The 13196-nt window shown below is 33.2% G+C and overlaps 1 protein-coding gene across 3 annotated transcripts; it reads left to right on the top strand.

Moving 5' to 3' along the window:
- The first annotated feature begins 4208 nt into the window (after window positions 1–4208).
- On the top strand, window positions 4209–12984 carry LOC127711309 (fatty acid-binding protein, adipocyte-like). 3 transcript variants are annotated; one of them, XM_052217308.1, is made up of 5 exons: window positions 4209–4354; window positions 5134–5303; window positions 11031–11144; window positions 11969–12520; window positions 12719–12984. In XM_052217308.1, the coding sequence occupies exons 1-4, from the start codon at window positions 4267–4269 to the stop codon at window positions 12020–12022; spliced, it is 426 nt and encodes a 141-aa protein (XP_052073268.1). In that variant the 5' UTR covers window positions 4209–4266; the 3' UTR covers window positions 12023–12520; window positions 12719–12984. The 3 variants fall into 3 exon arrangements, with proteins under 3 accessions (XP_052073268.1, XP_052073267.1, XP_052073266.1); XM_052217307.1 differs by having other exon boundaries at window positions 11969–12549; XM_052217306.1 differs by having other exon boundaries at window positions 11969–12578.
- The last annotated feature ends 212 nt before the right edge of the window (window positions 12985–13196 follow it).

The following is a 13196-nucleotide window of genomic DNA, read 5'->3' as shown; positions in this document are numbered from 1 at the left end:
TTTTTATATTTAGGCTTTTTCTTAAATTGTTACATTTTTTGGAGAATTGCAGTTTGATGTAAGATTGTTTTTCATCGTTTCTGTTAAATTTATTCACAATTTTTATATAAATTAGTGACGATTTAAAAATTGACATATTGTGTAAACATCTTTCTTTTCTTTTTTTAAACTATACTACATGTTGCCCTTTAGTAGTCATTAGTTTGTTTTTGTCGTTTGATTACTGTCGTATTGACGTATAACCTACATCTCCTCAGTTTTAGTTCAGTTTGCTACATACCTTTTAAATCGGTGTATGAAAAATCATAACTGAACGGGTTATTGATTATAGATTAATTGCCTTTCTTTCCCTCAATAATATGCATAGAAGAAGATGAACCGAGGAGAAATGTATCTTAATTCAAAATATTAAGTAAACAGAAAAAAATGTTTCATTTTTCAATCTTTGACTTCCCCTCCCCCCTTTATTTTGTGTCTACTGAATTCATTTTTGAAGACATGTCGCATCTTAACAATTGATCTGCAGCTTATTCCCCCTCCCCCGCTGTTTTGGTACAAATTTAAAAATGATCCTCATTAAATTCGATCGCAAAATAGTCACTAAAAAGGTATACATATCTAAATAGTCGTAATACATTCATTCCATGGAATACAAAACTATCAGAGTTTATTTAATTTGATATTCTAAAATACACTTTTTTTTTTTGGCAGAAATTACAAAATATAATTATTAAGTAAACTGGTTTGACTGTGAAACACCCATTTAAGATTTATATTGTACACAAAATATTATAAAATAGATATTTTTTTTAATTTTATGGAATCAAGTTACATCCCTTTCAAAATCCAGGGTCCGCCTTAGCTGTGCATTATCCAGATTATAGCACAGTAAGAACAAAGAGATTTTACCCATGTCATGTGTTAACGAAAATAGTACACAGAACACAGTACGGAATAAGCAAACCGTCATTATGAAATATAAGGAGATGTGGTATGATTGCCAATGGGACAACTCTTCACCAATGTTCAAATGAAGTGTAAGGAATTAGACAACAATATGTTGTTTTAGATAAAGGAGTGCAGAACAATAAAGTAGTAGTTAATAAGGATTGGAGTCGAACCCTCTTGTTTCGAGCGGGGTTCATCGAATTTACAACCTCGGTGTTGACATCCTAGTGATTACTGTAGATATAATACTTCTTAGATCGATCGGCATACCAGGCCTCGGAAATTATTTAACTGATAGAAAAATATGTGGTAAGATTGCCGATGAGATTATTCTCTACCAGAGAATATAACAACTATTATAGATCACCGTACGGCCCTCAATAATGAGCACAATCGATACCTCACGGTAAGCTTTAAAAGGCCCGAAATAAACGAAAAAAAGTTTAAACAATTCAAACGAAAAAAGTAACGGCCTGATTTTTTCCATAACAATAAACGGGAAAATAATATGATATACAGCAACAAACGACAGCCAACGAGTTACAGGTCAATAACTTGGGACAGGCACATACAGAATGTGGCGAAGTTAAACACTTTGCTGGCGCCAAACCCTTCCCTAACCTGGAACAGTGATGAAACAGTACAACACATACACTTTTGTGCGAAATTTTGTGTAAATTCATTTTAGGTAAAAAACTAATCAATATTCTATTAACTGATATTAATGTTATACAAGTATGATGCAAGTAATATTTAAATTTCCAATTTGGTTTCCGGAAGAGTGGTGTAAAAATGTATTACATTTATTGTTGAGTTGCTGTCTCATTGAAATGTACTCAAATCAGGTTTTATTGTGACATTTTGGTAGACACCCATTCAACGCATCGATATCCTATACTAATCGATAAAAATATAATTTATAGCATAGAATATTTTTTTTTATTTATAATTTATCATATTGGCTTCATTTTTCCGTTCTGAAAATCATAACACATTATTTTTCGTTGTTTTCTATAACCAACACCGAAATTAGTAACGTTTTAAACGTTGGTTAAAAGTTTTGTGACAGGAGACCTTTGCCTTTGGGGATTCATATACTTAGTATTTTTTTTTGTTTATAATCATAATCAAGATTGTTGTCCGAATGAATGCCGTTCAAATGTAATAGATTAGGAGGCACGTTTGCTTTGTACATTAGTTACGTCAAAAAGTGATTATATGCAAAGAATAAGAAAGAAAAAACAGTACTTGAAGAATGCAGTAATAATGTAATAAGTTAATAACTAACGAATTTACGGCTTTTTAGAAATGATGTCCAAATTGGCCATCATCATCTGATCATAATACAAAGATCAAAATTAATGGAACAAAATCATCTGCAGATACTGTACTTTTCTCATTTATCAAACTGATAAACAAATAACTACCGAGAAGAAAGGCCCATGCTTTGTATTGTACTAACGGGATAAAAAAAACAAATTGATGTTTTTAATAATAAAAAAAATGTGTGGACTTTAACGGTGCTTTTTTGTGGACTTTAGCGGAACTTGTTATTGTGGACTTTAACGGCGTTTTCTTGTGGACTTTAGCGGAGGTCATTTTGTGGACTTTAGCGGAAGGTTTGTGGACTTTAGCGGCGTTGTGGACTTTAGCGGAAATTTGTTGTGGACTTTAGCGGTGTTGTGGACTTAGAGGAATTATGGACTTTAACGGTGCCACGCTGCTTACTTAGTATTTAAGGGCTACGCTGATCTACGCTGGGCAATGCATATTGTAAATATTTTTTTTTAGATTTCCGATTGTACTGCGTCAATTCATCAGTCAGATGTTATTGTAAAATTATCTATATTTCTTTGTCCCCTTGAACCCCCTACCAGGGCTCTGGAAAAAAATTGGTGCCACATGCAGGTATTTCACCGGAAGGGGGGGGGGGGTACTTCCTATATTTTAAGTGGTACGAGTGTGCCGCAAAACAGGGTCGCTTTTTCATGCCCTGCTGGTTAGAACAGGGTCCCTTTTTATGTCCTGCTGGTTAGAACAGGGTAGCTTTTTCATGCCCTGCTGGTGAGAACAGGGTCTTTTTTTAAACAAAGTATTTGTATAGAACAGGATCGCTTATTTAACTGTTTAAGATACAGTCTAGAACCCGGGTCTAGAACAGCATCTATTTTACATTTTCTTGAGCGTGTCTAGAACAGGGTATGTTTTTCAATATTTCTGTTTAGAACAGGGTATATTTTTCAATGTTTTCTGGTTAGAACAGGGTATAATATGGCAAGTGCTGTCGGCACAGTTATACCCGAAAGGATAGTCAGTAACCCCCCGGGGTATTTCAGCTATTCAGTAAACAAAAAAATATCCGTTGAACGGACGCTGAAATTAAATTGCATGTAATTCTCTGGGGCAAGCGAAACTTGTTTTAAAGGACAATGCCGTTATGTTTTTTGGTTTTATAATATTATTCTTATACATTTTTTTCAAAAAATGAAAAACAGCGAAAATGTGTCCATGGCGAATAAATAAACATCTAACAATGAAAAACTTAAAAGATTTTGAAAATGATTCTGCTCGCGAATTAAAGAGAATCAGGCGTAGCCTAACGGAAAATATCAAGTTAGTTTGAATCCGGTACGGAATATCTATCATTTGTTTCATCTCACATCCTCTTTGAAAAAGTGTAGAATGTATTTCACCATTGTTTTCTTCTACATGTTATCGATGTAACATTACGTACACACCTGTTACCTCTAGGGCTTTATAATACAGACACAACTTCCTGATTTAAGTTACATATTGCACGAATATTTGACAATGCACAGGCGCAAAATAATAAATAAAAATATATCAAGAAAATACTCAATATGTTTATTTTTGATAACATCCATATTCATAAAATAATACCAATAAAATCCACAGCGCCTAGCTTGTTGGTATATACTCAATGGCGGATCCAGCCATTTTCAAAAGGGGGGTTCCCAACCCTGGATAAAGGGGGGGGGGGGGTTCCAACCATATGTTCCCATTCAAATGCATTGATCGTTCCAAAAAAATGGAGGGTTTCAACCCCCGGAATTCCCCTCCGGCCCCTTTTCTGGATCCGCCACTGATACTGGACATTCAATACTTGTACAATGTACATGACATTTTGCATTTGATATCAGGTTCATATATATAAATATACGTGTACTTGTATTAATATATTGCCCGAGGTAAAGAAGCCAGGATTTATTTGCTTAGACACCTATAAAATCAATATTTACATTTTTGTCACGTGTGAACATTGAACCCTTCAAGGTAAACCTAACTGAGATCATCATCATGGCCCTCGCAGAGATTGGATCGTCTATTGCAGGAACATGGGTATTGGTAAAAAATGAAAATCTCGATGATTATCTGAAAGAAATAGGTAAGCAATTTTAAGTTTTAAGAGTGAGGTTAAAATCTGGTACGTGGTATTTTTTTGGAGGTCATAATCTGGAACGTGGTATGATCACATTCGGTTCTCAAAATGTTGTATCAAGTAACCTGGCCCTGGGACTATTATACTAACAATACCCAGAAGTAACCGAGTCCATGTGAAAAATGTGAATTTCTTTGTTTGCATAAATATTCATTAGAAATAGTAAAGTTATGAAAGTTGAAAATGTTTTCTTGTCAATAAAAGTGTTTTAAACTGTTAAATTGTCACAAAAATATATCCTATGATGAGATCAAGGATTTGTATAGTACAATACAAATCCTTGATGAGATGTGATGGCGATTTCTCCCTTATTGAGCATTGACATAATCAGACTTATACGGATAGACATGATTGATTTCGTCTCTTAAAATTTGGAGGTAATATATGTAATAGGACTTCTTTTTACTTTAGGGGGTAGGATGGGGGTTTACAGAAAAGAGAATAATGGGCTAAAAGATAAAGAATAGAGAAAAATGGACTAAAAACATAAAGAATAGAGAATAATGGGGTGCTAAAAATATAAAGAATAGAGAATAATTGGCAAGAAATATAAAGAATTAGAGAAAAATGGTCTAAAAAAAATATAGAAATGAAGGACCCCCATCCATACTCTTCTTTAGGAGTCCTAACACACATATATATAGAGGCTGTACTAAACTATCTGTAACCCTAAACAATACCCTAACTAATAATTAATATTATTGTTTGTACTTTCAATAAAATAGGTGTAAACTTTGTTTTACGAAAGTTAGCAGCGGCAGCTAGTTCAACAATGATTATAAGTGTTGAAGATGACCATGTTAGAATTGTCACCAAAGGACCCAAGGACTCAGATCACAAATTTAAATTAGGCGAAGAGGTGGAGTCAAATGATCCCCAGGATAACCCAATGAAGGTAAATGTAACAATAAATTCTGTTCGGCAGTAAAATTTGTCCCCTGGTCTTTGTTTCCTATGTAATCAAGTCCAAGACCAACATTTACTAGAAAAATAAGACTCAGGATAAATTTTCCTAGGAAAATAAGTCCATATCTAGTAAAATATGTGTGGCACGTATTTTTTCTAGGTCAAATAATTTTCCTAGTATGGCATGACATGGTCATTTTTATCTAGGAATATTAAGGACATATGGACATAGATACCCGTAGGAAAATGTATATCGTATGTTACATGATATTTTAATGACCATCCATGTTTTTATGAAACAAGAATTATTCTGGCAATAATCCAATGCAGTAATTATTTTACCTATCCTGAACCTTTCTTTTTTTTCATTCACTGTACTTTAAATCATTGAATTTACTGCACTATATACTTCTCTTCATTACTAAGTGTCATATAACATATAATTTATGTTGACCTTCATTTTGACCTTCATTTCTTATTTTGTCATAAATATAGCTGAGTCTCAATAAAGAGAACCTAAGGGGAAATGGAAATTCTCAATGTAAATATCACGAAGATGCATTAATTTTTTAGTTGGTCTATTAGAAAGTCTTTATAAAAAAGATTTTCTCATAGGAGTTACACACTGATAAAAACAGCCTAGTTTACAATATATCTCTATGTAAAAGTTCATCTGCAGATTTATTTTCGATTCTTCATTACAGGTCAGCTGGCCACAATCCAGCATCTTTTTATCATGCTATTTTTTTCACCATTAAGCGTATGCTTCAGTGAGTTTTATTTTTTAATTAACATATGTGTAAAAAACATGCAACTAATTTACAGCCGAAAATGATATAAAAAAATCATATAGCGTATGTTTTACAAATGTTACATATATCTTTGTTGTTATTTGCTTAAATCAATCTAGAAAATATACTAATTTTGTTTTTAATTCTAATGCATCAAAATCAGTACGCCCGTCCCTTGGCATGGTACTGATCAAAGTGTGTTTTTATACGACCGCAAAAAATTGTATATTGGTATCACATCGTCGTCAGCGTCAGAGTTGTCCGAAGAAATTCGGTTTTTCAGACAATAACTTTAGTTTAAGTGTATGGATCTCTATGAAATTTAACCAAAAGGTTCAATACCACAAAAGGAAGGTTGGGATTGTTTTTGGGGGTGATGGTCTCAACCGTTTAGGAATTAGTGGCCAAAACAAAACAAAATTTGGGGGGTCAATTTTTTCCACAAAAGTAAATTCTCTTCAAATATTTTTTTTTTTTGAGGGGGGTAAACAAAAATTGGAGGGGGGTAAACAAAATTTTGGGGGATCAATTTTTTTTCCTCAATATTTAAAAAATTGGAAATTGTCAATTTTCCAAAGAAAAATTGGGGGTCACATTTTATTTTGCTAGTTCTTTGTATATAGTCTGAAAACAGATTTACTAAGTATTGCGCAACAGCACAGTGTATTGCACAACAGCAAGAAATCTTCAATTGAATATAAATTCAAATAATGCAACCAATTTCAAGTTCTTTGACACATTTATTCTGTGTCAGAAACCTATAATGGGTCAAATATTCAATTACAATCCAAATTAAGACCTGTATCAAGCTTGAAAATTGTGTCTTTTTTTGCCCCAATTGTTCAGGGTTGGACCTCTGCGGTCGTATCCAGCTGGGCTCGGCGAAGAAGTTTATTTTGTTTTTAGTCTTACATATTTCTTACATCAGTAAGCATTCAAAATTAATAAATATTAAATCGTTATTTCTATTAGATTGAGTTATATTACCAAAGTCATTCTGTTACAGTAGAACTTTTTTTATTATCGGGACTAATCAGCTAATGCATGATTCTACTGGCAGGCTTTATATCTCATAATAAAAAAGACAGATAAAATAAACTCTATACTTGAATGTGTTATATCCAATTTATAGATTATATATTAACACCATAAAAGTGCATACATTGTGTAATTATATCCCATTCAAGATTGAAGATATGACGGTCGTAAAATCTTATAGAATTATCAATATAGAGTACTGTCTAGGATTTTAAATGAAAAATAACCTTTATAAATTGTGTGCGTTCGACTAAACACTTTTCTTGATTTACTCTCACCAGGAACCGGAAAATCCGAACATCGTAAAGCCGTGTTCATCAACATAAATAATCAATGAATAAGTATTTATAAAAAAAATTAACATGATAATTTTTGGGGTTTTTGTTTTGTTTTGTTCAGAACTCTTACTTGCATAAACGTTTAGATTCTTATCCAAACATGTAGATTGAGAGACATCGTTTGGTTATCGTACGGCCTTCAACAATGAGAAAAAAAACCAAGTCAGCTATTATATAATAGGCTCTCGACATGAAAAATGTGAAACAATTCAAAATCGAATCAAAGTTAGCCCACTGTTTTTTAGCGTTGCTCAATCTTTTGAATTGGTTGTCCGATAAGGGTAATGTTGATCAGTGTTGTCTCTATGTCTTTCTTTTTGCAACTGGGGGTGGGGGAGGGGACCCTCAATCTTTTAATGACAGAGTCGAGCATCTGAGACATCCGTTACCCCACCCTGTTCATATATTTTGAATAGCAAAAATACATACCCTATCATATCATTTTGACAGAAGTATACCTTTACGCTATTTCACGGAGATATAAATAGATCTGACAAATATGTGATGCATTTATGTCTGTGGTTTTAATGGCATTTGTGGAAAAATATTCGACATTCAATTAGTTTCAGATATTTATAATTCAATCAACAGCCTTTTAATATATTTCATCTCAAATTCTCGAACTTATCATATATACCGGTTATCATGAAATAGAGACCTGTTCCAACGCCTCCCCCCTAATATTTTAGTTTTGCAACGAAGAGTTTAAACTATTGTTTTTCTTTCATCAATAAATAAAGACGTTTATAAAAGCATGTAGCTTCTTACTTAACGTCTTAGTTCTCGTTCTCAAAGATTTTTGAATAAATATAAACCTGACTCCGGTTTTCTTGTATTTCTTATCAATAGACAGTACTTATCCTCGGTAAACGGACAGAAAGTCACAGTACAAAAAGTCACAAACTTGATAGGACAAAAAGTCACAAATAATTTGTTGACTATTGTTTGAATATATAAGAGAAAGATCTTGAAATATTATCTTTTTATTACATATATTCGTTTTACAGTTTAGGAAATTATTCATTAGCCTTGATAAATGAAAATTTATTAAATTTTAATCATGCAAAGGATATATTTCTTGGCACCATGAAGCCGTTTAAGTACCAAGCCACGTTGACATTTTGTTTTCTTAACAATTATTTGATCATTACTGATATTTATTAAATAAATTTTAATTACAAAGTTGCTTTATATATAATAGTTCAAGAAAAATATAATATGTTTTTTTTTTTAAATAAGTGTTTTCTTACTCAAAGAAAAATATACACAGTATGTCAGACTAACATGTCTAGTGGTGCAATCAGGGTTTTGTTTGTGCAATGGGGTTTATAAAGGGGTACTTTAAGGGGCAAAAAGAAAAGAGGGTTTTACTATGGGATTTTATTTTTTTTTAATTTTCAAATGATTATAGATTGAAAACCGTTTGTGATAGACACAATCTTTTTAATTGAAAATGTTCTAAATGATAAAGCCCATTAAATGAAATACTGGGTTAGTCCCCAGGGGTCACCCCCACCCCCTGTCATTTAAGAAAGTTCTAATACCTTGTAAGTGGTCAAGATCCCCACCTCTAAACCATATATATTCTGGTTTGTCATGCTAAGATAGTTTGAATGATATACAGGGTTAGTCCCCAGGGGTCATCCCGACCCCTTGCCATTTGAGAAAGTTCTAATATCTTGTTTATGGTCGAGATCCCCACCCCTAAACCATATATATTCTGGTTTGTCATGATAAAGCACATCAAATGAAAAACAGGGTTAGTCCCCAGGGGTCACCCCCACCCCCTGTCATTTAAGAAAGTTCTAATACCTTGAAAGTGGTCAAGATCCCCACCCCTAAACCATATATATTCTGGTTTGTCATTCTAAGATGGTTTGAATGATATACAGGGTTAGTCCCCAGGGGTCATCCCGACCCCCTGCCATTTGAGAAAGTTCTAATATCTTGTAAATGGTCGAGATCCCCACCCCTAAACCATATATATTCTGGTTTGTCATGATAAAGCACATCAAATGAAATATAGGGTTAGTCCCAAGGGGTCACCCCCACCCCCTGCCATTTAAGAAAGTTCTAATATCTTGTAAGTGGTCAAGATCCCCACCCCTAAACCATATATATTCTGGTTTGTCATGCGAAGATGGTTTGAATGATATACAGGGTTAGTCCCCAGGGGTCATTCCGACCCCCTGCCATTTGAGAAAGCTCTAATATCTTGTAAATGGTTGAGATCCCCACCCCTAAACCATATATATTCCTGTTCGTCATGTCTCGAACATTTGAATGACGTATACGGTCAGTCCCCAGGGGTTCCCCCCCACCCCCAATGTTCTAATATCTTGTAAGTGGTAAAGATCCCCACCCCTAAACCGTATATATTCCTGTTCGTCTTGTCTCAAACATTTGAATGACGTATAGGGTCAGTCCCCAGGGGTTCCCCCCACTCCAAATGTTCTAGTATCTTGTAAATGGTCGAGATCCCCACCCCTAAACCATATATATTCTGGTTTGTCATGCCAAGATGATTTGAATAATATACAGGGTTAGTCCCCAGGCATCACTAATGAATAACTTTACTGGACCAAACCAATTTTCACTGGAATTTGCCCAATGTCGGGCGACCCTGGGAATTACGAATTATGGGAGCTTCGTTTGGGAGACTTCGTAACAGCATCCTGTTACAATCATTTCTTGTTTTACTTAATTGTACAGATTTTTCCAATTCAAACAACATATGAATACATGTAATAAACGTAGCAACAACTGTATATATACTAATGCAACTTCGATTCAACGTAACTGCGAGCACCTTCGATAGTTATACATCTAAATGCCAAACTGTATATAGTACCATAAAACGATCGTAGAAACCGCCTAAACATTTCTCGTGCCCCATGGACGTAACTTCAAACTTAATAATTATAGTAAGTGCTGTTGCAGAAGTAGTTATAATAGTTTCCATCTATATACAAGTCATACAAATAGCAAACGGGAACAACCCCATTTCAAACGAAATAAATTTTTAAAAATATATATAAATCTCTAATCCTTTACTCTCAACCTTTACAATACTTGGAAACAATGTACTTCTGAATTGATTGCATCTCTTTAATGTATCAATTACGCCTCTGCTTATTTTTCTGTCAGTGCAAATTATTTATGCTCAAATGATATGTATGGTAGATGTCCATACCCTTTTAGTCCTGTCTTTAGGTTGTGGTTTATTCACTTTTGGTGAACTTCACTCATGAAATTACATGTACTCTATATAAATCGCTATTTTGCCGCAGCCGGCAAATACCACTATGGGTGTTATTTTGCAAGAGCCTTTTTTTTAGCTTCCATTATCAGCTTGCCTTTTCCGATGGAAAGGAATTGCTAGGTCACCACCTCTACTGCGGCTCTTGCTGCATGCGGGCTCTCTTTCTTTGTAAATAATCCGCCTCCCCTTTTTCCTGATCCTTGTGTTAAGTATCACTACTATCATTTAACAATTGTATCTACAAGGTGAAACAGCAAATATCATTATATGTTTATTTTTACTTTAAGGCTATTGTCACCTGGGAAAACGGCAAATTAATCACAGCTGCTAACCCAACGGAAGGATCAAAGGCAAAGGCAACACGTGTAGAAAGACGGATAGAGGGCGAACAGTTGATAATGGTAGGTTAAGTTTATTACATAGGCTGGGTTTAAGGGTACTTTAAACAGTATTGGTATGATTATAATTACATATTGTCTGTAATATGATTGGATCATAGCTAGGTACTTGGGGACAGGACAATTTTTTTTTAGCCCTCCCCCTTTTTTCCAATAAATGAATATCCGATAATACTAAATATCAGTGACCGCTGTGAATAGTAAACTTGGGATTGATAGTAAATAGCAAATACAAGTTATTTCTAGTATTTTTGTGTTCATATAATTCACAAAAAACGCGAAAATAACTGAATTGATAGAAAACAAAAAGATAACGGATATTGGAAAAAAGGGGGAGGACTAAAAAAAATTGTCCTGTCCCCAAGTAACTATTGATTGGATCCTATCTAGCTGTGATATTCCATGACCTGTCAGTGCTGTTGTTGTATATTGGGATATGTTTTTCCCTACTGGTCAGATAATGATTTTATGCACAATCAGTTTTGGTAGAATTTTCATTGGTTCTGATGGAGATACAGTAAATTGTAATGTCATATTACTTATTAGTTTTCTATATCTTGATTTAATTTTTCTTCTCTGACTTATATTGCCAAGAAAAAAAAGATGACATCTGTAAAATTTTATTGTTTACCCTGCATTTAAAAAAAGAAATAATCTGATTTGATTAAATGGTACCTCCTAACGTGTATTGCTACAAGTATAATTTTACCCAATTTCATTAAGCTTACCATCATAACAGTTTATTTTGTTAAGTATACATAAAAGGCACCAAAGAAAGAGATGTTAAAACTAGAAATAGTCTTTTAAATATTTTTTTCACATTTCAGGATGTTTCTGTAAATGCTGTAATGATGAGAAGAATATGGAAGAGAAAAAGTTAAACATAGTGATATTTTATGCTAGCATAGACTGAGTTTGGTGTGAACATTGGTTTTGTTTCTTATTTATCATGTTTATATGAATCTACATATCAGTTTGTCAAAAAAAAATCAGAAAATTATTGTATTTTATCAATTTAGGGATATTGTTACCATGGTTACATCATGAAAAGGTTCCAAAAAGGTATATTACCTTGTTGATATGACAGCATTCATATATCATAAACAATGAAATCATATTATATGCTTATTCCAGAAACTTTTTTTTTCAATAGACTTGCTATAAGTCGTAAATTTACTCATAAAGAAATCTGAGATATTACTCAAGTTTTAGAAATTTACAAAAGATATTAAAATTTTAGGTTCCCAGGGACCAGGCTCCCAGTTATAAGATTCAAAATATTCTTTTATGATTAATCTTCAAATTTAACTGCCAGTATTAGGTTGTTTTGATTTGTACTGTCAGTATCAGGTTGTTTTGATTTTTACTGTCAGTATCAGGTTGTTTTGATTTTTACTGTCAGTATCAGGTTGTTTTGATTTTTACTGTCAGTATCAGGTTGTTTTGAATTTTACTGTCAGTATCAGCGGCTCTTTTCACAAAAAATCTTAAGAGTAAAAATACTCGTAAGTCATACACATTTCAGTATAACTTACGATCAATTTTAATCGTAAGATTTTTTGTGAAAAGAGTCGCAGGTTGTTTTAAATTTTACTTGGTCGAATACTATTAAAAACATGCCATGCGGTCAAACTATTTAGTCAATAGAGCTGTATGTTGTACATGATTTAAATTGCTGGCATTAAAGCCAGCTTCATAACACTCTTCAAGCTTATAAAGCAACGAATTTGTGATATTTTATCTAGTCATTTGTTATGGTATATCATTAAATATGTTTAAGAGAAAATTGTTTGAGGATGCAAAGCATATCATGACCAAGCATATCAAGACAGCTGATTCTTTTTTTATGAAAACAAAGAGGCATAAACAGATCAGAAAGTTTATGTCCACACAACTTTATAAGGCAATAGTTTGTGATACAAGTTAAGTTTTATGTTTGGGCATTTTTTTATTTTTTTGAATTTCATTTAGAAATTTTAGATATTATAAAATTTTGGTGGATTCGTTGGAAAAAAAATGTAGAAATATTTCATTACATCCGTTAAAGAATTACAG

Source organism: Mytilus californianus, unplaced genomic scaffold (assembly GCF_021869535.1).
Source record: "Mytilus californianus isolate M0D057914Y unplaced genomic scaffold, xbMytCali1.0.p SCAF_8, whole genome shotgun sequence".
NCBI classification, from domain to species: Eukaryota; Metazoa; Mollusca; class Bivalvia; order Mytilida; family Mytilidae; genus Mytilus; species Mytilus californianus.
The sequence above is the reverse complement of the archived record's forward strand: the minus strand, read 5'-3'. Positions and strand labels throughout refer to the sequence as shown.